The sequence below is a fragment of the Papio anubis genome, chromosome 11 (genome assembly GCF_008728515.1).
Source record: "Papio anubis isolate 15944 chromosome 11, Panubis1.0, whole genome shotgun sequence".
Taxonomy (NCBI): domain Eukaryota; kingdom Metazoa; phylum Chordata; class Mammalia; order Primates; family Cercopithecidae; genus Papio; species Papio anubis.
The window spans coordinates 36318184-36344807 of NC_044986.1; the positions used below are offsets into that span (position 1 = coordinate 36318184).

At 45.2% G+C, this 26624-nt stretch overlaps 1 protein-coding gene across 7 annotated transcripts in view; it reads left to right on the forward strand.

Moving 5' to 3' along the window:
* The window catches only part of ARHGAP19 (Rho GTPase activating protein 19), a 135711-nt gene that overhangs the window by 46794 nt on the left and 62293 nt on the right, over positions 1-26624 (forward strand). Inside the window, exon 1 of one of the 7 annotated variants that reach the window (XM_031652152.1) lies at positions 11838-12267. The exons of 5 other annotated variants lie outside the window; for them this stretch is intronic. In XM_031652152.1, coding sequence (XP_031508012.1) covers positions 12212-12267 — 56 coding nt within the window. In that variant the 5' untranslated portion in view covers positions 11838-12211. Of the gene's footprint in view, positions 1-11837; positions 12268-26624 lie in introns of those variants that run through there. One more of the 7 variants, XM_021943544.2, reaches the window with a different exon arrangement.

Genomic DNA, 26624 nt, shown 5'->3' on the forward strand with positions numbered 1-26624 from the left:
CTAGAAAAAAAAGAGATAGAAGGAAATTGTCTTTTTTTTTTTTTTTTCCAGACAGAGTTTCGCTCTTGTTGCCCAGGCTGGAGTGGAATGGCATGATCTCGGTTCACTGCAACCTCTGCCTCCTAGGTTCAAGCGATTCTCCTGCCTCAGCCTCCCGGGTAGCTGGGATTACAGGCACCTACCACTACAGCTGGCTACTTTTTGTATTTTAGTAGAGACAGGGTTTCACCATATTGGCCAGGCTGATCTCAAACTCCTGACCTCAGGTGATCAACCCGCCTCGACCTCCCAAAGTACTGAGATTACAGGTGTGAGCCACCATGCCTAGCCTATCTTCCTGTTCTTGTAAAGCTACCAGTTTGGCCTGGTGTGGTGGCTTCATGCCTGTAATCCCAGCACTTTGGGAGGCCAAGGTGGGAGGATCATTTGAGGCCAGGAGTTCAAGACCAGCCTGGGCAAGAAAGCAAGACGTGTCTCTAAAAAAAAAAAAAAAAAAAAAATTAGCTGGGCATGATGATGCTTGCCTGTAGTCCCAGCTACTTGGGAGGCTGAAGTGGGAGAGTTGCTTGAGCCCAGGCTGAGGGTGTAGTGAGTCATAGTTGCACCATTGCACTCCAGCCTGGGTGACAGAATGGGACCCCATCTCAAAATAAATAAATAACTAAATAAAAATAAATAAATAAAGCCACCAGTTCCCCTTCCATGGCAACCCACTAATTATTAACCCATTCATTCATTCATTAATCTGTGAATGGATTAATACATTCATGAAGGACCCACCTCTCCATATTGCCACATTGGGGTTTAACTTTCAACATTAGTTTTTTTTTCTTTTGAGGTGGAGACTTGCTCTGTCACCCAGGCTGGAGTGCAGTGGCGTGATCTTGACTCAGTGCAACCTCCACCTCCCAGGTTGAAGCAGTTCTCCTGCCTCAGCCTCCCAAGTAGTTGGGACTACAGGCGCGAGCCACCATGCCCAGCTAATGTGTGTGGGTTTTTTTTGGTTTTTTTTTGTATTTTTAGTAGGGGTGGGGTTTCACTCAGTTGGCCAGGCTGGTCTTGAATTCCTGACCTCAGGTGAGCTGCGCGCCTCGGCTTCCCAGAGGGCAAGGATTACAGGTGTGAGCCACTGCACCTGGACAACATGAGTTTTAAATTGGACATTCAAACCACAGCAGCCGGAGAGATTTCAAATGTTTGGTGTGTTTGCAGGCTTTCCCGCTCACCCTGCCAGGCTCAGGGTCACCCATGCCTCCCTCAGACCTGGTCCCCATGCCAGGCCTATTTTCTGGGACTGTCTTCTTGCTTTTGGAGAGTTCAGTCCTTTGCTCTGTTGTGGCCCAGATGGCATAGCACCCTTGCCCTCAGGCCCCAGTCTGCGAGCCTTGTGAGTGTAGTATCCAGTACTCCTTCTCCATAGCCCCGACACTGAGCTCAGTGCCTGAGATGGCCGAGTCCCCATCATAATGCTCTGTGACTGCCTGTGCTTTCAACCCTCTCTGCCAGCTTCCTGCCAGTGACCTTTCCCAGCTTGTAGTTCTCCTGGCTGGGGAAAGTGACCTCCAGAGTTTTTATCCTGGAGTTCCAGCACTGAACGTTTTTAGCAGTGCCGAGTTGGTTCTTCTTCCCTCACCTCACTGAGTCCCCTTTCCCACTCTCTGGCCCTGCGGTCAGTCTCGAAGAGCATTCCACAGCAAAGCTGAAGACGGTTTTCTTTTTTTCTGCATATGGAATGATGTAGATGCTAGAGTCTTTGGTGTGTCCGAAGAAGACTGAGCCATTAAGTTTTTGGTTTTTTTTTTAAGGTAGAATTTTGCTCTTGTTGCCCAGGCTGGAGCGCAGTGGCACGATCTCGACTGGACTCACAGCAAACTCTGCCTCCCGGGTTCAAACAATTCTCCTGCCTCAGCCTCCAGAGTAGCTGGGATTACAGGTGCCCGCCACCCCTTCCGGCTAATTTTTTGTATTTTTAGTAGAGATGGGGTTTCACCATGTTGGCCAGGCTGGTCTTGAACTCCTGACCTCGGGTGATCCACCCGTGGGGCATTAAGTTTTGCCCCAGCCCTGAATAAACATGTGGTCGTGTACACAAAGAGACCTGGGAGGCAAAAAATTGAGAATGAATTGTAAGAAATGTGTGTCCCTTAATTATTCCCCACTTTGGGGGTTTTCTCCACAGGGAGAATTCTAGTGGGAGGCAAGGCTCTCCTCCCAACAGAGCGGAGGCATGAGCCTTAGCTTAGCCTGCCAGACATTCGGCCTGCCAGACGTTCTCACTCAAGACTCTCGTCTTTCCAGGGAGTGACAAACCCACAGGATAAATGGGCACTCGGTGGAGGGGAACCTGCTGCAGTGGACAGATCTGGATGGCGTGACCTCAGCTGGGTTTCCTGCTCTCTCGCCCCTTTTCTTCCAGGCAGTTCCTCAGTTTAGTTTCCTTCCAACAAATCCAGTTTCTGTTTCTGTTAGGCAAGTCCATTTTCAGTGCTTGCAACTTTGCCTGATATATACATAAATGTTCAATTAGAGGGGATGATTTAAATAAATGCAGAAGCATCTACAATGTGGAATACAACGCAGCAGTTCAAAAAAGTAATGGCAGAACTATGCACATAGATGTGGAAAGATCTCCATAATACATGTCTAAGGACATTACAGTATATTACTCTTTATTTAAAAATTAAAACAAAGTTATGTACACCTTTTTTTTTTTTTGAGACGGAGTGTCGCTCTGTCGCCCGGGCTGGAGTGAAATGGTGTGATTTCGGCTCACTGCAACCTCCGTCTCCTGGATTCAAGTGATTCTCCCTGCCTCACCTTCCCAAGTAGGTGGGATTACAGGCATGTGCCACCACGCCTGGTTAATTTTTGTATTTTTAGTAGAGACGGGGTTTCCCCACGTTGGCCAGGCTGGTCTCAAACTCCTGACCTCAGGTGATCTGTCCGCCTCAGCCTCCCAAAGTGCTGGGATTACAGGCATGAGCCACCGTGCGCAGCCAAAATTATGTATTTTTCTATGCACGTTTGTGCTACTATTATAGTGAAATGCTAAAAGAGAAGGACTTTATTTGTTCATACCTATATTCCCAGGCCTAGGACAGTGTCTGGCACATAGTAGACATTCAATAAGTATTTGTTGAGTTAAAATATTATATAGAAAAAGATCTGGAAGGACACACATAAAACTGAAAATAGTGGTTTCTTAGAGGGACTAGAATGTAGACAAGGGTAAATTTTTATTCATATTACTTGAGTTTTTTAAATAATGAAAATATCTTTCTGTATTACTTGTATAATTAAACAATAAAAAAAGAAAAGCACTAAATATTAACAGGTGACTGGATGTGGTGGCTCATGCCTGTAATCCTAACACTTTGAAGGGTCAAGGTGGAAGGATCACTTGAAGACAGGAGTTTGAGACCAGCCTGGGCAACGTAGTGAGACCCTGTCTGTAGAAAAAAAAAGAAATATTAACAAGTGAAAAGAAAGCCATTAAAATGGTAATTTCAAAGGTGGTTTTATAATGAATACAAGTTGGGGAGCAAAGAAAGAAGGCAATTGGTATTCCAGGTAACCATGTGATATTTTGGTGGGAGTACTGGCTATTTTGACAGGAGAAAAATTACATTTTAGCTCTTGTTGCCCAGGCTGGAGTGCAATGGCGTGATCTCAGCCTACTGCAACCTCCATCTCTGGGGTTCAAGTGATTCTCCTGCCTCAGCCTCCCGAGTAGCTGGGATTATAGACGCCCGCCATCATGCCCAGCTAATTTTTGTATTTTTTTTTTTTTAGTAGAGACACGGTTTCACCATGTTGGCCAGACTGGTCTTGAACTCCTGACTTTGTGACCCGCCTGCCTCGGCCTCCCAAAGTGCTGGCGTGAGCCACCGTGTCCAGCCTAGATTTTCTCTTTTTTTTTTTTTTTTTTTGACGGAGTCTCCCGCTGTCACCCAGGCTGGAGTGCAGTGGCATGATCTTGGCTCACTGCAAGCTCTGCCTCCCAGGTTCATGCCATTCTCCTGCCCCAGCCTCCCCAGTAGCTGGGACTACAGGTGCCCACCACTACACCCAGCTAATTTTTTGCGTTTTAGTACAGACGGGATTTCACCATGTTAGCCAGGATGGTCTCGATCTCCGGACTTCGTGATCCGACAGCCTCGGCCTCCCAAAGTACTGGGATTACAGGCGTGAGCCACCGCGCCCAGCCTAGATTTTCATTTTTTAAAAGATATTTAGTAGGCACCCTCACCCCATCCCTAACAAGATTAGAAAGCGATACAAGGCTCAGAAATGTTTATTGTGCACATGATGCTTTTGTATTTTGATGCGGGCATCAAAATTTCCTGCTTTGGGCCCAGTTCGGTGGCTCATGCCCATAATCCCAGCATTTTGGGAGGCCAAGGCGGGTGGATCACTTGAGGTCAGGAGTTCAAGACCAGCCTGGCCAACATGGTAAAACTCTGTCTCTACTACAAATATAAAAATTAGCCGGGCGTGGTGGTGCGCACTCATAGTCCCAGCTACTAGGGAGGCTGAGGCAGGAGAATCACCTGAACCTGAAAGGGAGAGGTTGCAGTGCAGTGACCTGAGATCGCACCATTGCAGTCCAGCCTGGGCGACAGAGCAAGACTTCATCTCAAAAAAAAAAAAAAAAAAAAAAAAAGTCTTGTTTTAATTTAAACAGAGGGCAGAGCTAGAACAAAAGTATAAAACACAAAGATGCATCAAGGGCTGCGAGTCATCTGCACTGTTGAAGGGTGAAGTTAGAGGTGGGGTCAGGGGCAGATCTTCATTTTCTTCCTTTTCCAATATGTTCCTTTGTTGACTTACTTCCCAGCTTTCCTCCCTCCCTTTTTCCTTGCCATGGAGGCTAGGGCCTGGAAAAACAAAGATGGTTAGAACACCACTTTTGCCCCCAAAGCTCGCAGTCTTGTGGGGTACGTAGATGGAGTTGTGACATTCATGGCAGACTCAAGTCCATGGGCTTGATCCTAAACCCTCCTGACAGTCTTGGCTTCTTCCCTTCTCCACACTTTTGAATTCCTAGGAGTCTGCTCCCTACTTTGATATTTAGCCCCCACCCAGCCCCCGTAATTCTAAACTATCTTCTGTGGTATGTGACTTATATGTGTTCATTTTGTCTCCCTGAATCTACTGTAAACTGCTTGAGGGCTGGGGCCACCTTTCTGTGACCTTTTGTTGAACTAGGCTGTTGAAAACAAGATAACTTTCTGAACTGTCTTCAATTCATGCTGTACATACTTATCACCAGGCTGACAATCTGTACCTAAATAGAGAGCAAGGATGACTTCAGGGAAGTCATGACACCCTTGCAGAAACAAAGGCTTGTCAGCTGAGTTTGTGTTTTTACAGCGCTCAGCGATGATACTTGCTTTTAATCAGAAGTCACAGCAGAACAGTTGGTTTTGAGGAGAAACACTTTTCTCTCTAGAGTAATTGATTACACTGTAACCGTGATGTAACGTGTGGTCCTTATCACACAGCCATGGAGATAGATGTGTTATCTGAGAGGGGAGAGAAGGGAGTTTAGCATTCTTTTATTTCTTTTTTTTTTTTTTTTTTTTTTTGGAGACGGAGTCTGGCTCTGTCACCCGGGCTGGAGTGCAGTGGCCAGATCTCAGCTCACTGCAAGCTCCGCCTCCCGGGTTCCCGCCATTCTCCTGCCTCAGCCTCCCGAGTAGCTGGGACTACAGGCGCCCGCCGCCTCGCCCGGCTAGTTTTTTGTATTTTTTTAGTAGAGACGGGGTTTCACCGTGTTCGCCAGGATGGTCTCGATCTCCTGACCTCGTGATCCGCCCATCTCGGCCTCCCAAAGTGCTGGGATTACAGGCTTGAGCCACCGCGCCCGGCCGCATTCTTTTATTTCTTTATTTATTTTAGAGACAGGGTCTTACTATGTTGCCCAGGCTGCAGTGCAGTGGCTACTCACAGGCACAATTCCACTACTGGTCAGCATAAGGTTTTTTTTGTTTGTTTGTTTTTGTTTTGAGACGGAGTCTCACTCTATCGACCAGGCTGGAGTGCAGTGGCGCAATCTCTGCTCACTGCAACCTCTGCCTCCCAGGTTCAAGCAATTCTCCTGCCTCAGCCTCCCGAGTAGCTGGGATTACAGGTGCCCGCCATCACACCTGGCTAATTTTTTGTATTTTTAATAGAGACAGGGTTTCGCCATGTTGGTCAGGCTGGTCTTGGGAGCTACTGTGCCCAGCAAGCATGGGGTTTTTGATATACTCTGCTTCCAACCTAGGCTGTATCACCCCTCCTTAGTCAACCTGGTGGCCCCCACTCCTGGGAGGTCACCACGTTGATGCCACACTTAGTGCAGACACCCCATAGGCATAGTGCATTGCAATACAGAGCTCCTGGGCTCAGGCAATCCTCCCGCCTCAGCAGTAGCTGGGACTACAGGTGCATGCCCAGAGAGTTTAGCATTCTTTTTTTTTTTTTTTTTTTTGAGACGGAGTCTCGCTCTGTCGCCCAGGCTGGAGTGCAGTGGCCAGATCTCAGCTCACTGCAAGCTCCGCCTCCCGGGTTCCCGCTATTCTCCTGCCTCAGCCTCCCGAGTAGCTGGGACCACAGGCGCCGCCACCTCGCCCGGCTAATTTTTTGTGTTTTTAGTAGAGACAGGGTTTCGCCGTGTTAGCCAAGATTGTCTCGATCTCCTGACCTTGTGATCCGCCCGTCTCGGCCTCCCAAAGTGCTGGGATTACAGGCTTGAGCCACCGCGCCCGGCCGAGTTTAGCATTCTTTTAGCATTCTTTTTTTGTTGTTGTTGTTGAGACAGAGTCTTGCCCTGTTGCCCAGGTTGGAGTGCAATTCTCGGCTCACTGCAACCTCCGCCTCCCGGGTTCAAACGATTCTTTCTGCCTCAGCCTCCTAAGTAGCTGGGATTACAGGAACGTGCCACCACGCCTGGCTAATTTTTTTGTGTCTTCAGTAGAGACGGGGGTTTCACCATGTTGGCCAGGCTGGTCTTGAACTCCCGACCTTGTGATCCACCCACCTCGGCCTCCCAAAGTCCTGGGATTACCAGTGTGAGCCACCACGCCCGGCTGAGTTTAGCATTCTTTTTTTTTTTTTTTTTTTTTTTTTTTGAGACGGAGTCTTGCTCTGTCGCCCAGGCTGGAGTGCAGTGGTGCAATCTCGGCTCACTGCAAGCTCCGCCTCCCGGGTTCACGCCATTCTCCTGCCATTCTCCTGCCATTCTCCGCCATTCTCCTGGGACTACAGGCGCCCGCCGCTGCGCCCGGCTAATTTTTTCTATTTTTAGTAGAGACGGAGTTTCACCATGGTCTCGATCTCCTGACCTTGTGATCCGCCCGCCTCGGCCTCCCAAAGTGCTGGGATTACAGGCGTGAGCCACCGCGCCCGGCGAGTTTAGCATTCTTAATATTCATCATGTTGTCTCCAACATTGGTCTAATTTTAGTATGTTCTAGACACAGTGCTACCAAGCAGCTTTTCAGAAATTATCTTATTTACTCTTCACTATACCCTTGTGAGACTTACTATCCTTATTTTACAGAAGAAGAAATGGAATCAGAAAGTCAAGTAACTTGTCCAGGGTCACACAGCTAGAAACTCTGGAGCCAGGATTTGAACTTGGATTTATTAACTCCAGAGTCCATGCTTTTAACTACTGTGCTGTATTTTCCCAAACATTATATAAACATATGATTCGTCCAGGTGTGGTGGCTCATGCCTGTAATCCCAGCATTTTGGGAGGCCCAGGTGGGTAGATCACCTGAGGTGAGGAGTTAGAGACCAGACTGGCCAATATGGCGAACTCCGTCTCTACTAAAAATACAAAAATTAGCCAGGCATGGTGGTGGGTGCTTGTAGTCTCAGCTACTCAGGAGGCTGAGGCAGGAGAATTGCTTGAACCTGGGAGATGGAGTTTGCAGTGATCTGAGATCATGCCACTGCACTCCTGCCTGGGCAACAGAGCGAGACTCCATCTCAAAAAAAAAAAAAAAAGTGAGAGTTTTCATCAAAACAAATGAACCAGAAATATAGTTTTGTGGCGTTCCTCCTAGTTGCAGTGGTAATACTTTAAAGTTTTAAACAGTTTTTCTTTTGTGAAAGCATCAATTTCATTCAATCAGTCAATCAATCCATGTGCTGGGTATCATGGGACTAGAAACAAAACTAGTTCCTATTTTGAGGGAAGGGCAGAATTTGAGCCTTGGGTTCCTTGCTTTGTATATATAGCAGTTGACGCAACCTGGATTTTCTTGTTTCTTTCTTTCTTTCTTTTTTTTTTTGAGACGTAGCCCAAATCTATTGCCCAAGCTATAGTGTAGTGGCATGATCTTGGCTCACTGCAACCTCCGCCTCCTGGGTTCAAGAGATTCTCCTGCCTCAGCCTCCCGAGTAGCTGGGATTATAGGCGTGCAGCACCATACCTGGCTAATTTTTGTATTTTTAGTAGAGACGGGGTTTCACCATGTTGCCAGGCTAGTCTGGAACTCCTGACGTCAGGTGATCCACCCACCTTGGCCTCCCAAAGTGCTGAGATTACAAGTGTGAGCCACCTTCCCTGGCCTTTTTTTTTTTTTTTTTTTTTTTGACAGAGTCTCACTCTGTTGCCCAGGCTGGAGTGCAGTGGCACTCTGCAACCTCCGCCTCCTGGATTCAAGTGATTCAAGTGATTCTCCTGCCTCAGGCTCCCGAGTAGCTGGGATTACAGGTGTGTGCCACCATGCCTGGCTATTTTTTTGTATTTTTAGTAGAGATGGAGTTTCACCATTTTGGCCAGGCTGGTCTTGAACTCCTGATCTCAAGTGATCCATCTGCCTCGACCTCCCAAAGTGCTGGGATTACAGGTGTGAGCCACCACACTTGGCCTCTTTTTTTTTTTTTTTTGAGACAGGGTCTTGCTCTGTCAGGGTAGAGTGCAGCGGAATGAACATGCTCACTCTAGCCTCAGTCTCCTGGGCTCAAGTGATCCCATCTGGATTTTCTAAGGCTATCTGGGGTTCAATGAAAAATTTCACTGATACGTTTGCTAAATTTTATGTTTCTTTTCATGTATTTGCTCAATAAACATGATTTGTTAAACATCAAACTAAATAAGACCGGGCGTGGTGGCTTATACCTGTAGTCCCAGCACTTTGGGAAGCCCAGGCGGGTAGATCACTTGAGTTCAGGAGTTCAAGACCAGCCTGGCCAACATGGCAAAACCCGTCTCTACTAAAATACAAAAATTAGCCGGGCATGGTGGGACACACCTGTAATCCCAGCTACTTGGCTGACTGAGGCAGAAGAATTGCTTGAACTTGGAGGCAGAGGTTGCAGTGAGTGGAGATCATGCCGCTACACTCCATCCTGGGCAACAGAGTGAGACTCTGTTTCAAACAAAAAACATAAAAAACATCAGACTAAATGCAAGTTTATTTGGACACATTTATCAAACTTTTATTTTGTTTTTTTAGAGAAAGGGTCTCATTCTATCACCCAGCCTGGAGTGCAGTGGCACAATCATAGCTCACTTTAACCTTGAACTCCTGGGCCCAGGTGATCCTCCTGCCTCAGCCTCCAAAAGTGATGGGATTATGGGTGTAGGCCACTGCATCTAGCCCTTATCAAACTTTTAGTATTAATTCATCAATTGAAAAAAAATATTAGAATATGTGATTTAATTTTTTTTTTTTTTTGAGACGGAGTCTCACTCTGTCACCAGGCTGGAGTGCAATGGCACTCTCTGCTCACTGCACCTGCGCCTCCTGGGTTCAAGCAATTCTCCTGCCTCAGCCTCCTGAGTAGCTGGGACTAGAGGCAAGCGCCACCACGACCAGCTAATTTCTGTATTTTTAGTAGAGACGGGGTTTCACCGTGTTGGCCAGGATGGTCTCGATTTCTTGACCTCGTGATCTACCCACCTCAGTCTCCCAAAGTACTGGGATTACAGGCGTGAGCCACTGCGCCCAGCCCGTGATTTGATTTTTTATTTGGATATAATAGTTTGAGGACTTGCTTATATTTTTCAAAAAATATTTATTGGACAGCCATTATGTGCCAGACACTGTGGGGAACAAAATAAATATAGTTTCTGCCCACTTGTGGCAGGAAGCCTAGCTGGGAACCCTCACATGAAAAAAATAGTCACACAAACTACTATGTAATTGTGAGTTGTGATGTGAACTGTGAAAGAACAGTACAGAGTTCTTTGTGAAAGTTTACTGAGGGAATTGATTTATACAATGGGCGTCATGGGAGGTCTTTGAGTCAGTGACATTTAAGTTTTGACCTGAAAGCCAAAAAAGTGGAAAAATGGTCTAGCCAGAAAAAGCAACACATACAAAGGCCCTGAGACAGTTGAGAAAGTGAAGCATGTGCAGTACAGTTTAGTAAAAAGGAGGCAGAGTGCAGGGAGAGCCCCAGGTGGCAGGACATCAGAAGGATCAATACAGAAATTTCCTAGAAAAGTCCAGCATAGGAAAACAATATGGGGGAAAAAAAAAACCAACAATGCTCAAAATTTACAATGTTCTCACATATGTTGCCTCAATTAATCCCTAGGAGAAGTGTGTGCTGCAGGGAGGACAAGGATAATTACGGTTACTCCTACCATTGAGGATTAAAGTTTAGTTTGGGACAAAGTCATGCAACTTTTGGTTCCATGGTTCATATCACAGAGGCAAACTCTGTGGGTTCTCTGGGAAGCTGGAAGGGAGTGGGTGTATTGAAGCAGAAATGACCGACTCCAGCCTGGCCAACAGAGTGAAACCCTGTCTCTACAAAAAGTACAAAAATTTGCCCTGTGTGGTGGTATGCTGCAATATTGTACTGCGATCCAGCCTGGGAGACAGAGGGAGACCCTGTCTCAAAAAAAAAAAAAAAAAAAAAAAAGGAAAGAAAGAAAGGAAGAAAGAAATGACCTATGGCTGGGGCTATGCTGAGTATCTGAAGAAAGAAGGCTTTGAACTATACGTTTAAAAGCAAGTACTTCTAGGTTGCCACTCCCTGCCTGTGCTTGAGGGATTTCTCTCCGGGTCAAGACAGAGAATGAGTCTTGCATTAAATTAAATTAAATTAAATTAATTAATTTATGGCCAGGTGCGGTGGCTCATGCCTGTAATCCCAGCACTTTGGGAGGCTGAGGTGGGAGGACTGCGTAAGCTCAGGAGTTCGAGACCAGCCTGGGCAACATGGTGAAACCCTGTCTCAACAGAAAAATAAAAAATAAAAAAAATTGTAAAAAATTATTTATTTTCAACTTTTATTTTAAATTTAGGGGGTACACGAGTAGGTTTGTTATTGTGTATACTGTGTGATGCTGAGATATAGGGTACGGAGTCTTGAATTTTATTTTATTTTATTTTATTTTATTTTATTTTTTTTGAGACGGAGTCTCGCGCTGTGTCACCCAGGCTGGAGTGCAGTGGCGCGATCTCGGCTCACTGCAAGCTCTGCCTCCCAGGTTCACGCCATTCTCCTGCCTCAGCCTCCGAGTAGCTGGGACTACAGGCGCCCGCCACCACGCCCGGCTAGTTTTTTGTATTTTTAGTAGAGACGGGGTTTCACCATGTTAGCCAGGATGGTCTCGATCTCCTGACCTCATGATCCACCCGCCTCGGCCTCCCAAAGTGCTGGGATTACAGGCTTGAGCCACCGCGCCCGGCCTAAAACTACTTTAGTTATTTTTTTTTTTTTTTTTTTAGTTTTTTTTTTAGTAGAGACGGGGTTTCACTGGGTTAGCCAGGATGGTCTCGATCTCCTGACCTCGTGATCCGCCCGTCTCGGCCTCCCAAAGTGCTGGGATTACAGGCTTGAGCCACCGCACCCGCGGAGTCTTGAATTTTAGAACGTGATGAGGCACTTTCAAAGTTGACAGTTCTATAATTCCGTGATTTACATATCAGGGCAAAATTTGAGCATAGGCTGATGATTTCTGACTTGAACCTAAAAGTCTGTGGAATCGGAGGGGGTCATCAAAATGAGAAACTACAACTCCCGGCAGGCCTCGGGGCTGGGTAGTCTTCCCCGCCCCTTCCTTTTTTTTCCGCCAGAGCTGGGAACGACCAATGACGGTTAGTCATTTGAATAGACCAATAACATATTAAACGGTTCAGGTTGAGGAGGGGCGGTCGAGTCATCCAATCGCACGGAAGAGGTGAAAACATATTAGCCAATCCAAATATGTGGGGGCGGGACTAAAGTGGGGCGGTGAAAGAAGTTTGCTGACGAAGATGGCGACTGAGGCACAGAGTGAAGGGGAGGTACCAGCCCGCGAATCCGGCCGGAGGTGAGCTGAGTTTGGTCCAGTTTCCTGGGAAACGCGGCCTTGGGCTGTTAGTCCTGCCGCCTTTGCCTTGGGTCACGGTGACGCACGGTTCGGGCTTTGTTTCCTTGTCCCATGGCGTTTCTCACCGTCGCGCCTGCAGGGGCTGAGGCGCGGGGGTAGGGCCTCCGCGCTGGGCTCCAGCCAAGCCCCCCACTCCGTCCTGCCGCTGCCCGAGGGGGCTCCGCCCGCTGCGCTGGCTGCGGACGTCCAGCTGGGGTGGCAGCGCTGATCGCCTTGGCGCCGAGACTCCTCTTGATGGCGAGGAAACGGAAGACCAGGGCTGTTTAGCGAATTCCTCACTGTAACACACAGCTTTTCACATCTTCCCCAAGGCACTTAGTGCATTCAGGTCCGAGCAAGGATTTGAGTGTCAATTGGAAATGGTGTTGAGTCCTTGGGCCAGTTTTTAAACCTGGTCTCGACTTCAGTTTCTTCATCTGCAAAGGGACATGAGGATGCCTATTTCCAAGAGTCAAGATTGAATAAGACAATCCATTTAAAGCTAGCATTGAGCTTAGCCTATAATGACAACTCTACGCGATAGATTTTCTTCTTCCAAGTTGAACAACTAAGGAGCAGATGTGAGACGGATCTGTAGTCCAGGACATCATGACTTTATTTCCACAGGGTGTTCTTTCCTAAACAGCCACACCGAGATTTAGCGTTTCCAGGAGAGAATTTCGAGGTGGTGTTGCCTTAGCCTTGAGACCTAAGTTGTCTTGATTGGTTGCAATTTTGTTTTTGGTATAATTCAATAGATTGAGTTTATTTACGTTGCTCCAGCGTAACTCAGTAAAATACTTCGGTTTGGCGTCTTTTGGTTCCATTTGTACCGAATAGGAGATTCCAAGAATCTTGGGAAACTAATGACTTTGTGACCCGACTTCTTCCTGAGCCCAGATGAGCGTGGTTGAGTGTGTTATTTAAAATATGATACGGGGCCGGGCTTGGTGGCTCACGCGTGTAATCCTAGCACTTTGGGAGGCCGAGGGGAGCGTATCATCTGAGGTCAGGAGTTCGAGACCAGCCTGGCCAACATGATGAAACCCCGTCTCTACTAAAAATACAATAATTAGCTGGGCGTGGTGGTGGGTGCCTGTAGTGCTGGCTACTCTCGAGGCTGAAGCAGAGGTTGCATGAGCCGAGATCGTGCCATTGCATTCCACCCTGGATGACAGAGCAAGACTTCGTCTCAAAATAAATAAATAAATAAAAATAAAATAAAATATGATACGCAAGAGTTTTCCACTCTTGAAGCTGCCTATAAATGGTTGATCATTTTTGTTTTGCCCGGGAAGTGTAGAGGTGATTGATACATTTGATTAGATCATCCCTCATCCAGTTCTTTAAAAAATTCTAAATTTTTGGTGAAAATCTGAGGACAAATAAAATACTATTCCATAGCAAGAGTAGTTTGAATTTCTTTTCTTTCTTTCTTTCTTTTTTTTTTTTTTAAAACACAGGGGCTCCTTCTGTCGCCCAGGCTGGAGTGCAGTGGTGCGATCACAGGTCCCTGCAGCCTTAACCTCCTGGGCTCAACTGATCCTCCCTCCTCAGTCTCTTGAGTAGTTGGGACTACAGGCACATGCCACTATGCCCAGCTAGTGTTTTTGTTGTTGTTGTTGTTTGTAAAAACTGGGGTCTCGCCATGTTGCCCTGAGTGGTCTTGAGTTCCTGGCATAAGTGATCCTCCTGCCTTAGGCTCCCAAAGTGCTGGGGTTATTGGTGTGAGCCACTGCGCCTGGCCTGAATTTCTTTGTAGTCTATTGCCAGTTGAATTTAAATTTTGAGTGAGAGTATTAGTTAATTACATGATCAGTAGGTATTCACACAATCTTACCTGAACCTGAAACCATTTCATCAATTCCATATTGTAAAAGAGAAGTGGGCCGGGCGCGATGGCTCACGCCTGTAATCCTAGCACTTTGAGAGGCCCAGGCCAGTGGATCAGCTGAGCTCAGGAGTTTGAGATCAGCCTGGGGAACACAGTGAAACCCCGTCTCTACTAAAAATACACAAAATTAGCCGAGTGTGGTGACGTGTGCCTGTAATCCCATCTACTTGGGAGGCTGAGACAGGAGAATCGCTTGAACTCGGGAGGTGGAGGTTGCAGTGAGCCAAGATAGTGTGCCATTGCCCTCCAGCCTGGGTGACAGAGCGAGACTACGTTTCAAAAAAAAAAAAGAACCCGGGTGTGGTGGCTCACGCCTGTGATAACAACACTTTGGGAGGCTGAGGCGGGTGGGTCATGAGGTCAGGAGATCGAGACCATCCTGGTTAGCACAGTGAAACCCTGTCTTTACTAAAAATCCAAAAAAAAAATTAGCGGGGCATGGTGGCATGCACCTGTAGTCCTAGCTACTCAGGAGGCTGAGGCAGGAGAATCGCTTGAACCCGTGAAGTGGAGGTTGCAGTGAGCCGAGATTGCGCCATTGCACTCCAGCCTGGGCAGCAGAGTGAGACTCCATCTCAAAAAAAAAAAAAAAAAAGAAGAAAAGTTTGGGGTTTCTGTAAGGCATTTTGAGGGCAGGACACACATATGTATTTATTACATATTCCCAGTGCTTAGCTTTGTGTAGGTGGTCAATAATTAGTGAATAATAGTCTGTCATTTCTAAGAAAAATATTTTCTCGTGGTGATAAATAAATTCTTTCTCGCTCTGCAGGGATTAATCTTTATTTATTTATTTATTTATATATTTATTTATTTTTTGAGACAGAGTCTTGCTCTTTCGCCAGGCTGGAGTGCAGTGGCACGATTTCAGCTCACTGCAACCTCTGCCTCCCAGGTTCAAGCGATTCTCCTGCCTCAGCCTCCCAAGTAGCTGGGACTACAGGTGTGTGCCACCACACTCAGCTAATTTTTGTATTTTTAGTAGAGACGGGGTTTCACCATGTTGGCCAGGATGGTCTCCATCTCTTGACCTCGTGATCCGCCCGCCTTAGCCTCCCAAAGTGCTGGGATTACAGGCCTGAGCCACTGTGCCCGGCTGCAGGTATTAATCTTTCTAATGTTCTGTTGATAGTGTGGCCCTTGCATTCCATAAAGAGGAAAAAATGGTCTGATTTGCACAGATGAATACATATTTAAATATTGAATGCAGAATATGTGATCATTTAGAACTGCCCAGCTTTATGTTTTTTGATCAGTATTTTAACACTGCTTCTAATAATTACAAATGGTTTAACTGCTTTTAATAAAATATTTATTTATATTTATTTATTTTTGAGATAGAGTTTTGCTCTTGTTGCCTAGGCTGTAATGCAGTGGCATGATCTTGGCTCACTGCAACCTCCACCTCCTGGATTCAAGCGATTCTCCTGCCTCAGTGTCCCGAGTAGCTGGGATTACAGGCATATGCCACCACGCCTGGCTAATTTTGTGTTTTTAGTAGAGACGGGGTTTCTCCATGTTGGTCAGGCTGGTCTTGAACTCCCGACCTCAGGCCATCCGCCTGCCTCAGCCTCCCAAAGTGTTGGGATTACAGGTGTGAGCCATCATACCCAGCCAAAAGATTTATTTTTAAAAACTTATTATGATTTTTTTTTTGAGACTGGATCTCACTTTGTGACCCAGGCTGAAGTGTAGTGGCACGATCATGGCTCACTATAGCCATGACCTGCTGGGCTCAAGCAATCCTCCCAACTCAGCCTCTCAAGTAGCTGGGACCACAGGCATGCGCCACCACACTCAGCTAATTTTTAAAATTTATTCTAGGGACTGAGTCTCCCTATGTTGCTCAGGTGGGCCTCAAACTCCTGGGCTCAAGCATTCCTCTTGGCCCCCAAAGTGTTGGGATTATAGGTGTGAGCCACTGCACCTGGCCAACGATTTAAACAAGGAAACATTGCTCTGCCTATAAAGATTCCCGTGTTATGTTTTTGACCTGTTGATGAGGAACACCCCCTCCCTTCCGTTTCTGGTCTTTATTAAGTAGAATGGTCCTTTACAATTTAACACATTTCATTTGTTATACTTTCAAGTTACTCTTAAGCGGACAGTACTAAAGGGGAATTCACAAATAGAAAATATCCACTGCCAGGCATGGTGGCTCACGCCTGTAATCCCAGTATTTTGGGAGGGGGAGGCAGAGACAGGAGGATCACCTGAGGCCAGGAGTTTGAGACTAGCTTGGGCAACATAGGGAGCCTCTATAAAAACATGAAAACACATAGTCAGGTGTGGTGATGCACGCCTGTGGTCCCAGCTACTTGGGAGGCTAAGGTGGGAGGATCACTTGAGCTCGGGAGGTGGAGGCTGCAAAGAGCCATCATCCTGCCATTGCACTCTAGCCTGGGTGACAGAGTGAGACCCTGTACAAACAACAACAACAACAACAAAAACAAAAAAAGAAACTATCCACTTTACCAATAACAGTATAAACATAATAGAGACCTTTAAGGGTCAAAGAGAAAAGGCGAAAGCCAGAAATGAAATAAAGCTACTTCTCCTCATAATTGGCAGTAGGGAAATACACACAGCTTAGTATTTTTTAATTAAAAAGAGACATTAAAAGAAAGTGCTAACTATTATTACATGAAGAGCCAGCTTAGGAACAGACTGTAGAATGCCTGGAAATGTTTCTGGAGGACAGGGGAGGTGCCTGAAGATGTGGAAAGGGTTCTATATCCTGTTAATTTACGTATACCTTAGGTATGGAATACTGGTTAGTAAACATGACTTCCTAAGCCTTGTTTTTTTGAGACGGAGTCTCACTCTGTGGCACAGGCTGGAGTGCAGTGGTGCAATGTTGGCTCACTGTAACCTCCACCTTCTGGGTTCAGGCAATTCTCCTGCCTCAGCCTCCTGAGTAGCTGGGAACTACAGGCATGTGCCACCATATCCAGCTAATTTTTGTATTTTTAGTAGAGACGGGTTTCATCATGTCAGCCAGGCTGGTCTCAAACTCCTGACCTCAGGTGATTCACCCGCCTTGGCCTCCCAAAGTGTTGGGATTACAGGTGTGAGCCACTGCACCTGGCCTAAGCCTTTTTTGTTAATTGCTTTTTCTGTAATAAGACAGTAATGTGTTCCTTTGAGAAAAATGATTCAACTTTTATTGATCCCAGGAAGACTTGTCCTTATATCACAAGGTAAGTGAGAAAACCTGGTTTAAATATCTGAATCTAGTTTTGTATTTGTGCTGTTAAATTCTTTTTTCTTTTTTTTTTTTTTTTTTTGAGATAGAGTCTTGCTCTGTCGCCCAGGCTGGAGTGCAGTGGCGCGATCTCGGTTCACTGCAAACTTCATCTCCCAGTTTCACACCATTCTCCTGCCTCAGCCTCCTGAGTAGCTGGGACTACAGGTGCCCGCCACCATGCCTGGCTAATTTTTTTTTTTTGTATTTTTAGTAGGGACGGGGTTTCACCGTGTTAGCCAGGATGATCTCAATCTCCTGACCTTGTGATTCGCCTGCCTCGGCCTCCCAAAGTGCTGGGATTACAGGTGTGAGCCACCGTGCCTGGCCTGTGCTGTTAAATTCTATCTGAAGGGTAATGAGGAGTAGATTTCTTCAGGGGATTTTCTTGAATATGGTTTTATTTTACATTTTATCAATGATCAGGTTGAGAGTTTGATCATATTTGTAAACAAGGCCTGTCTTGGAAGGAGGGGAAGGAAGAAAATAGAATTTTAAAATTAATCTGCATAAACTGGTAAGTGGCATGAAACCACAGCATAAAGCAAAGCAGATACTGTTGCACAAGTTTTCTTTGGTCAGAACAAGTGGGTTGGTAGTATTATAAAGAGTGATACTGGAAATCTGTACACTTTTTGTTGTAAACATTAAATTTGGCTTAGGCCAGGTGTGGTGGCTCATGCCTGTAATTGCAGCACTTTGGGAGGCTGAGGCGGGCAGATCACTTGAGGTCAGGAGTTCGATACCAGCCTGGCCAACATGGTGAAACACTGTCTCTACTAAAAATATAAAAATTAGCTGGGTGTGTGGCGCGTGCCTGTAATCCCAGCTACTGGGGAGGCTGAGGCAGAATTGCTTGAACCCGGGAGGTGGAGGTTGCAGTGAGCCGAGATCATGCCACTGTACTCCAGCCTGGGCAACAGAGAGAGAAAGAAAATTAATCTGGATATAGTGGCACATACCCACAGTCCCAGCTACTTGGGAGGCTGAAGCAGGAGGATCACTTGATCTCAAGAGTTTGAGGCTGCAGGAAGCTAGAATGCCGCCACTACACTCTGGCCTGGGTGACTGAGACCCTGTTGTTAAAAAAAAAAAATAAGTAAAAATAAAAATAAATTTGTTTAAAAAAATTGTATTAAAAAACATAACCATGTATCATCTTACCTATTAAGTGTATAGTTAATTAATGTTAACTACATTTGCATTGTTCTGTGTCCAGCCATTTTTTTTTTTTTTTTTTTTTGAGACGGAGTCTTGCTGTGTCGCCCAGGCTGGAGTGCAGTGGCCGGATCTCAGCTCATTGCAAGCTCCGCCTCCCGGGTTTTTACGCCATTCTCCTGCCTCAGCCTCCCGAGTAGCTGGGACTACAGGCGCCCACCACCTCGCCCGGCTAGTGTTTTTTTTGTATTTTTTTTTTTTTAGTAGAGATGGGGTTTCACCGTGTTAGCCAGGATGGTCTCGAACTCCTGACCTCGTGATCCGCCCGTCTCGGCCTCCCAAAGTGCTGGGATTACAGGCTTGAGCCACCGCGCCCGGCCGTCCAGCCATTTTTTATATGGAGCATCTATAACCTACAAATCCATTGAAGCTTTAAGAGTATATACTTTCAGCCTTGCACAGTGACTCATGCCTGTAATCCCAGGACTTTGGGAGGCCGAGGCGGGCAGATCACCTGAGGTCAGGAGTTTAAGACCAGCCTGGCCAGCATGGTGAAACCCTGTCTCTACTAAAAATACAAAAAATTACCTGGGCGCAGTGGCGTGCACCTGTAATCCCAGCTACTTGGGAGGCTGAGGCAGGAGAATTGCTTGAACCTGGGAGGTGGAGGTTGTGGTGAACTGAGATCACACCATTGCACTCCAGCCTGGGCAACAGAGCGAGACTCAGTCTCACAGAAAAAAAAAAAAAAAAAGTATTAAAAAAAATATATATACTTTTTTTTTCTTTCTTTCTTTTTTGTTAAGAGTGTATAGTTTGGCTGAGAGTGGTGGCTCACACCTGTAATCCTGTCACTTTGGGAAGCTGAGGTGGTAGGATCACTTGAGCCCAGGAGTTTGAGACCAGCCTAGGCAACCTAGCAAGACATTGTCTCTACTAAAAATAAAAAAAATTAGCCAGGCATGGTGGCATACGCCTGTGGTCTCAGCTACTAGGCAGGCTGAGGCAGGAGGATTGCTTGAGCCTGGGAGGTCGAGGATGCAGTGAGCCGTGATTATGCCACCACTCTAGCATGGGCAACTGCGCAAGACTGCCTCAAAAAAACCCCAGTGTATACTTTTTCCCCTCTTTCCCCGCTATGAAATAAACTTATATAATATTTACTACAGAAGGCTAGAAAAATGTGTAGAAAGAAACCGGAGGCTGGGCTCAGTGTCTCACGCCTGTAATCCCAGCACTTTGGGAGGCCAAGGTGTGGGGGATCACTTGAGGTCAGTAGTTTGAGACCAGCCTGGCCAACACGGTGAAACCCTGTCTCTACTAAAAAGACAAAAATTTAGCTGGGCGTGGTGTCGCATGTCTGTAATCCCAGCTACTCAAGAGGCTGAGGCAGGAGAATCGCTTGAACCTGGGAGGCGGACTTGGCAGTGAGCCGAGATTGCACCGCTGTACTCTAGCTTGGGAAACAGAGTGAGACTGTCTCAAAAACAAAAAACAAAAAATACAAATAAAAATAAGAGAAAAAAGCCAGGTGTGGTGGTGTGCACCTGTAGTCCCAGGTACTGGGGAGGCTGAAGTGGGAGGATTGCTTGAACCCAGGAGCTTGAGGCTGCAGTGAGCTATGATGACACCACTGTGCTCCAGCCTGGGTGCCAGAGTGAGACCCTGTCTCTGGAAAAAAAAAAAAAGGAAAAAGAAAAATATGTAGAAAAAAAGTAAATAAGTCAGTCCAATTTACCAGATAGATACAACCATTATTAACATTGAGATAGTTTTTTTTTTTTTTTTTTTTTGATAGAGATGAAGTTTCACTATGTTGCCCAGGCTGGTCTTAAACTCTTAGGCTCATGCCATCCTCCCACCTTGGCACCCCAAAGTGCTGGGATTACAGGTGTGAGCCACCACTTCTGGTTCCTTCTGAGTCTTAAACTTTGTCTGTTATCTAAAATGTGACCTATCCAAGACCTGATTTCTATATCTTGGTTTCACAATTTCCTCCCAATAAGTGCATCATTTCCGGTTGGAAACAGTATAGCAAAAGAGTGATTGAAATACAAGTATTTTCTTTCTTTCTTTTTTTTCTTTTTTGAGACTGAGTCTTGCTCTGTTGCCCAGGCAGAAGTACGGTGGCATGATCTCAGCTCACTGCAACCTCCCAGGTTCAAGCAATTCTCCCAAGTAGCTGGGACTACAGGCACTCGCCACCATGCCGGCTAATTTTTGATTTTTAGTAGAGACGGGGTTTCACTATGTTGGCCAGGTTGGTCTCGAACTCCTGACCTCAGGCAATCCGCCCACCTCAACCTCCCAAAGTGTTGAGATTACAGGCGTGAGCCACCACGCCTGGCTGGAATACAATTATTTTCTTTTTTAGTCCTCACTGCAGCCCCATGAGGAATTATTATACTTAGTTTAGAGATGAGGAAACCGAGACTGAGAACGGTTATGAAGTGGCAGACTCAGAATCAAAGCCCAGATTGTCTGCCCCAAAGCCTGTGAGGTATCCGGTGAACCACACTGCCTCCCGAAGATGCCCTCTGGTCACCTTCAGTGAACACTTTCACCTACACTTTTACTAACCATCTTTTAGGATGGGTTGTTTCCACAGATGCTGGAGTCTATTTATTTTGTGCTGATGTTTTGCTACTATTACCTGATATAAACCAAGTTCAACTAGGCCATAGAAACTACATAGTAATAGCTAGGCGCGGTGGCTCACGCCTGTAATCCCAGCACTTTGGGATGCTGAGGTGGGCGGATTGCCTGAGATCAGGAGTTCGAGACCAGACTGGCCAATATGGTGAAACCCCGTCTCTACTAAAAATACAAAAATTAGCCAGGCATGGTGGCAGGCACCTGTAATCTCAGCTACTCGGGAGCCTGAGGCAGGAGAATCACTTGAACCCGGGAGGCAGAGATTGCAGTGAGCCAAGATCGCACCATTGCACTCCAGCCTGGGTGACAAGAGCAAGACTCTGTCTCAAAAAAAAAAAAAAAGAGAAAGGAAACTACGTAGTAATTTAAACAGAGAATGTTTAATAGGTTATTAACTATAACTGAGGATTCGAGTAACAAGGGATTGGCTAGTAAGAAGTAAAGAGATCTCTAAAAAATATAGAAATAGATACAGGAATCGGCTGAGATAGAATGTACAAGGAAGAGGTTCCCTAGGGCAGAGTTCCAGACCTTGCTGGAGATGGCATGGCCATGGTTGACTGAATGGCAGAGACATTGCTCTGAAGGGGAAGATACAGAAGGGAGGGCTCAGATTCATACTGGGACAAACAGACTTACACATTCATATTTGTTAGGATTCTTTCAGTTATATGCGATAGAAACTAAAACTAGCTTAAGCAAAAAGAGACTCTAAAATTGGCTCAAGAAACTGAAAAGCCCAGGGGATAAATCAAGTATGGTTTAATCTGTATGGAAAATCTCAAATCTCAGTGTCACTAGATATCTACCTCTTTACTGTCTTAGATCTGGTTTCCTCTGTTTTTGCTTCCTAAGAAGGCAGATTCTGTATAAAAAGTGGCAGTAATGGACCACCAACGGTGTCAGTCTTACATCCCACCAACTTAGCAATTTTAGGATTTCACTAGAGTCTTGGAGTTGAGACTTTTTGTCCTGGTTTGACTTGCGGGCCTTTGCCTGGATTCGTGAAGGGAATAAAATGTTTCACCTGGTTAAGCTTGGGTGACATGCTCACAGCCAGTGACCACCAGATCGCATAGATTTGAAAGATGGGGAGAAGTTTTTTTTTTCTTTTTTTTTTTTGAGACGGAGTCTCGCTCTGTCACCCAGGCTGGAGTGCAGTGGCGTGATCTTGGCTCACTGCAACTCTACCTCCCAGGTTCACGTCATTCTCCTGCCTCAGCCTCCTGAGTTGCTGGGACTAGAGGCGGGCGCCACCATGCCCGGCTAATTTTTTGTATTTTTTGTAGAGACGGGGTTTCACCGCGTTAGCCAGGATGGTCTCCATCTCCTGACCTTGTAATCCGCCCCCCTCGGCCTCCCAAAGTGCTGGGATTACAGGTGTGAGCCACTGCGCCTGGCTGAGAAGTTTATTGCTTAAAAGAAAATGGGGGTGCTGTTACCAGAGGAAGGGGAAAATAGATATTGGGAAGGCAAAAGCAGCAGATATCCACTGTGCTGTCTCTGTAACTCCCCGTGTACCTCTCTTTAAATTTATGTTTTGAAAAGGGTCGGCCACTAATGTGTGGTGAAAACACTTTATGTTTCTTAATAAAACCCCGAGAAACCAAAAAGCACCTTAAGTATTAGCTATCATTTTTCCCCCACTGTCTAAATCCTACTGGTCTTTTAAGATCTAGCTCACATCTCTTGTATATGGGTGAAAGAGTCTCTCCTGAATTCTTAGAGCCTTTATTGTCTGTATCATGGGTTTGGCTATTAATGATCTTGTATCTTCTTTTGTGTTGTGGTCTTCAGCTACTATTTGAAATTGTGTAGCACTTAGTGAATTTTCAATTCCTGGAGGCCAGAGACTTACCTTAATTTTTGTCCCTATACCTTACAATACCTTAAAGTTACAAAGGAATCAGTAGATCATGATTGGATTGATTTTAAATGACACATGAGTGACTAATTTCTTGTGTGGGTACCATATGTCTCAGAAAAGCAATTCACCTTCCTATGCTGGTTGGTGAAAAGATTTATGGTTAAGTTTGTGGAATATTGAATACTTCTGGCTGACTAAAAGTATAGAAAGTCTTTTCTTTGTTGAGACAGGGTGTCGCTCTATTATTACTCAGGCTGGAGTGGCAGAGGCAAGAACACACCTTGCTGCAGCCTTGACCTCCTGGACTCAGGTGATCCTCCCACCTCAGCCTCCTGAGTAGTTGGGACCAGAGACTCAAGCAATCATGCCTGGCTAATTTAAAAACATTTTCTTTCTTTCTTTCTTTTTTTTTTTTGTAGAGACAGAGTCTCGTCATGTCACCTAGACTGGTCTTGAACTCCTAGGCTCAAGTGATCCTGCCACCTTGTCCTCACAAGGTGTTGGAATTATAGGCATGAGCCACTGTGCCTGGCCAGAAACTTTTTTTATTTTTATTTTTTGAGACGGAGTCTCGCTCTGTCACCCAGGCTGGAGTGCAGTGGCGTGATCTCGGCTCACTGCAAACTCTGCCTCCCCGGTTCATGCCATTCTCCTGCCTCAGCCTCCTGAGTAGCTAGCACTACAGGCGCCTGCCACCTCGCCCGGCTAATTTTTTGTAATTTTTTTTTTTTTTTTTTTTTTAGTAGAGACTGGGTTTCAGCGTGTTAGCCAGGATGGTCTCGATCTCCTGACCTCATGATCCGCCCGCCTCGGCCTTCCAAAGTGCTGGGATTACAGGCGTGAGCCACTGCACCTGGCCGCCAGAAACTCTTAAGAATTTTCAATTTGTGAGCTTCTGTAGATATGAACAAGTCATATGCCAGAACAAAAACCATTAGCTGTCTCTTGGATAGTATGTGTCACTCTGGACTTTGGAACAAATGAATATAGAATTAGTCTTTTAGGACCTAATCTGATCATACATAGAAGTACTTCCAGTTATAAGTGCCTGAGACTCATGGCACTTAAAAGTCTGCCCACCTCGGGCTCCCAAAGTGCTGGGATTATAGATGTGAACCGCTGTGCCAGATGTTACTTTCTTTTTTCTTTTCTTTTTTTTTTTTGAGAGAGTCTCACTCTGTTGCCCAGGCTGGAATGCAGTGGCGCGATCTCATCTCACTGCAAGCTCCGCCTCCCGGGTTCACGCCATTCTCCTGCCTGAGCCTTCCAAGTAGCTGGGACTACAGGCGCCTGCCATCACTCTCTGCTAATTTTTTTTTTGTATTTTTAGTAGAGACAGGGTTTCACCATGTAATCCAGGATGGTCTTGAACTCCTGACCTTGTGATCCACCCACCTCGGCCTCCCAAAGTGCTGAGATTACAGGCGTGAGCTCCCGTGCCCTGCCAGATGTTACTTTCTTAATACAAATAACTTTCTTCCCATTGTACACTAGTGTGAGGGAGGAAAATTAAGGAAGGTGTCAGCAACAGAATTAATGCTTATTCATATGACACCCAAAAAGATAAAAATTACCAAGCAAATAAATAAGTCAATACATTGGCATTATTGATACTCATCATTCTTGACTGAGAATATTACATTGTCATTCCATTGGGCAGAATCTTAGATTAGGATTCCAAAAATGTTTAGGTTAAGAAGGTAGGCAATCAAGAGTTTTTTCATCTCAGAATAGTTTGCCAATTTAATTTTGGTTAAGTTGTATTATTAGTTTGAAATCTGGGCTAGGCGTGGTGGCTCATGCCTGTGGTCCCAGCACTTTGGGAGGCCGAGGTGGGAGGATCACTTAGGCCCAGGAATTTGAGACCTGGGCAACATAGAAAGACTTGTTTCTACAAATAGTAAAAAAAATTAGCCAGGTGTTGGTGGTGCATGTCTGTGGTACCAGCTACTTGGGAGGCCGATGTGGGGGAATTGCTTGAGCTCAGGCAGTTGAGGCTACAGTGAGTCATGATTGTGCCATTGTGCTCTAGCCTGGGCAACAAGGGGAGACCCAGTCTCAAAAAAAAGAAAACTAAAATAAAACACACACACACAAGCAAGCAAGAAAGAAATTTGTTCAGGTTGAGATCAAATATAGGGGCCAAATATATTTTCAGACTTTTGGAGTCTAAATTAGAGATAATTTTGTAGCTTATACTACAAAACATTGCACAGCTATTCTTAAGGGCAGACCTTAGGGTATAAATATTTCAAAAATTTTATCTAAGAAATTGGATATCGTTCCCTGAATTGTGGTACTACTTATTAATGTTGAACTGTCTCTGATATTAAAAAGCACCACCAGCTTGGGCATATAGGGCCTGTTTAGTTTTCTCTTCTCTCTTTATGTACAACTTTCATGATACTGCCTTAAATTTGATATGTAGAAAGAGGGAAGAATACAGTCTTTTCTTTGATAGTTGTATTTCTTATCTAACAGCTTTCCAACAAAGTGACACAGTTAAAGCCATGTTTCAGAGCCTTTTAGAGTTGAAAAAGCAGTAAGAGAGAGTGAATACTTCTCTGAGGGTGGTAAATCAGATTTAGACAACTTTAAATATAGCTCGTATTTTGATAAATCTTGCCAAGGTTGTGGTTCTTGGAAAACAAATGAAGTTAGGCAATTCACCAGGGAGGAAACATTTAGTTTTGTGGGTATGCAGTTTTGGTATAGTCAGCCAAAAGATACATCTGCAGGATGCAGTTTTTTTTTTTTTTTTTAAACTGCCTTGAATTTTGCAGATTCATGGCTTCAACATGCCTTAGAAGCACTTGCATTTCATTTTTCTGTAATTGATTTTTCAGCTGTGGATTGTTTCCAGTCCTTTCACTGAGCATATCACCTTACATGTAGGGTTCCATCTAGTGGTAAAAGTGGTAATTGTAGACTATAAGTAGGTTATACAAATTATTATTTTTTTAGTATTACTAGATTGATAGATTTATGCCGCTTTGACATGATAGGGCACAGTCCACCTGATTGATACTCATTTGGCACACTCTTCTCAATTCTGTTCACTAAATTATATCTTGAGTTAGGATGAAAATAATACATCTTTCAGGCTTTAAAGTGACTAAATTTAAACTGTTAAGAGTCCTGACATTGTCTGCACAAGACAGCATTTTCTGTCACTTACAGAAAGTTATGTTTGGCTTGTCAAGAAAAAAAGAAACATAATCCCAAAGCAGCAACCATTTAAAATAAAAGAAGACTGCCACAAGGATTCATGCAGAATATTTAAAATTTTCCTGTTGAACAAAATGATTTAATTGATTTTTTTCTTCAGGGATGATGCTCTCAAATAGCTTATATGCATCTTTTGGAAATTGAAAGATCCTGGAATAGCGTCTTCCATGTGGGACATCTTGAAAGATAGTATTTTGGTTTCAGTGAGTTACGTGAATGAATCTCCAGTCCTTATCAGTGTGATGGGTCTGTTTACAGAGTATAAGTTTGAT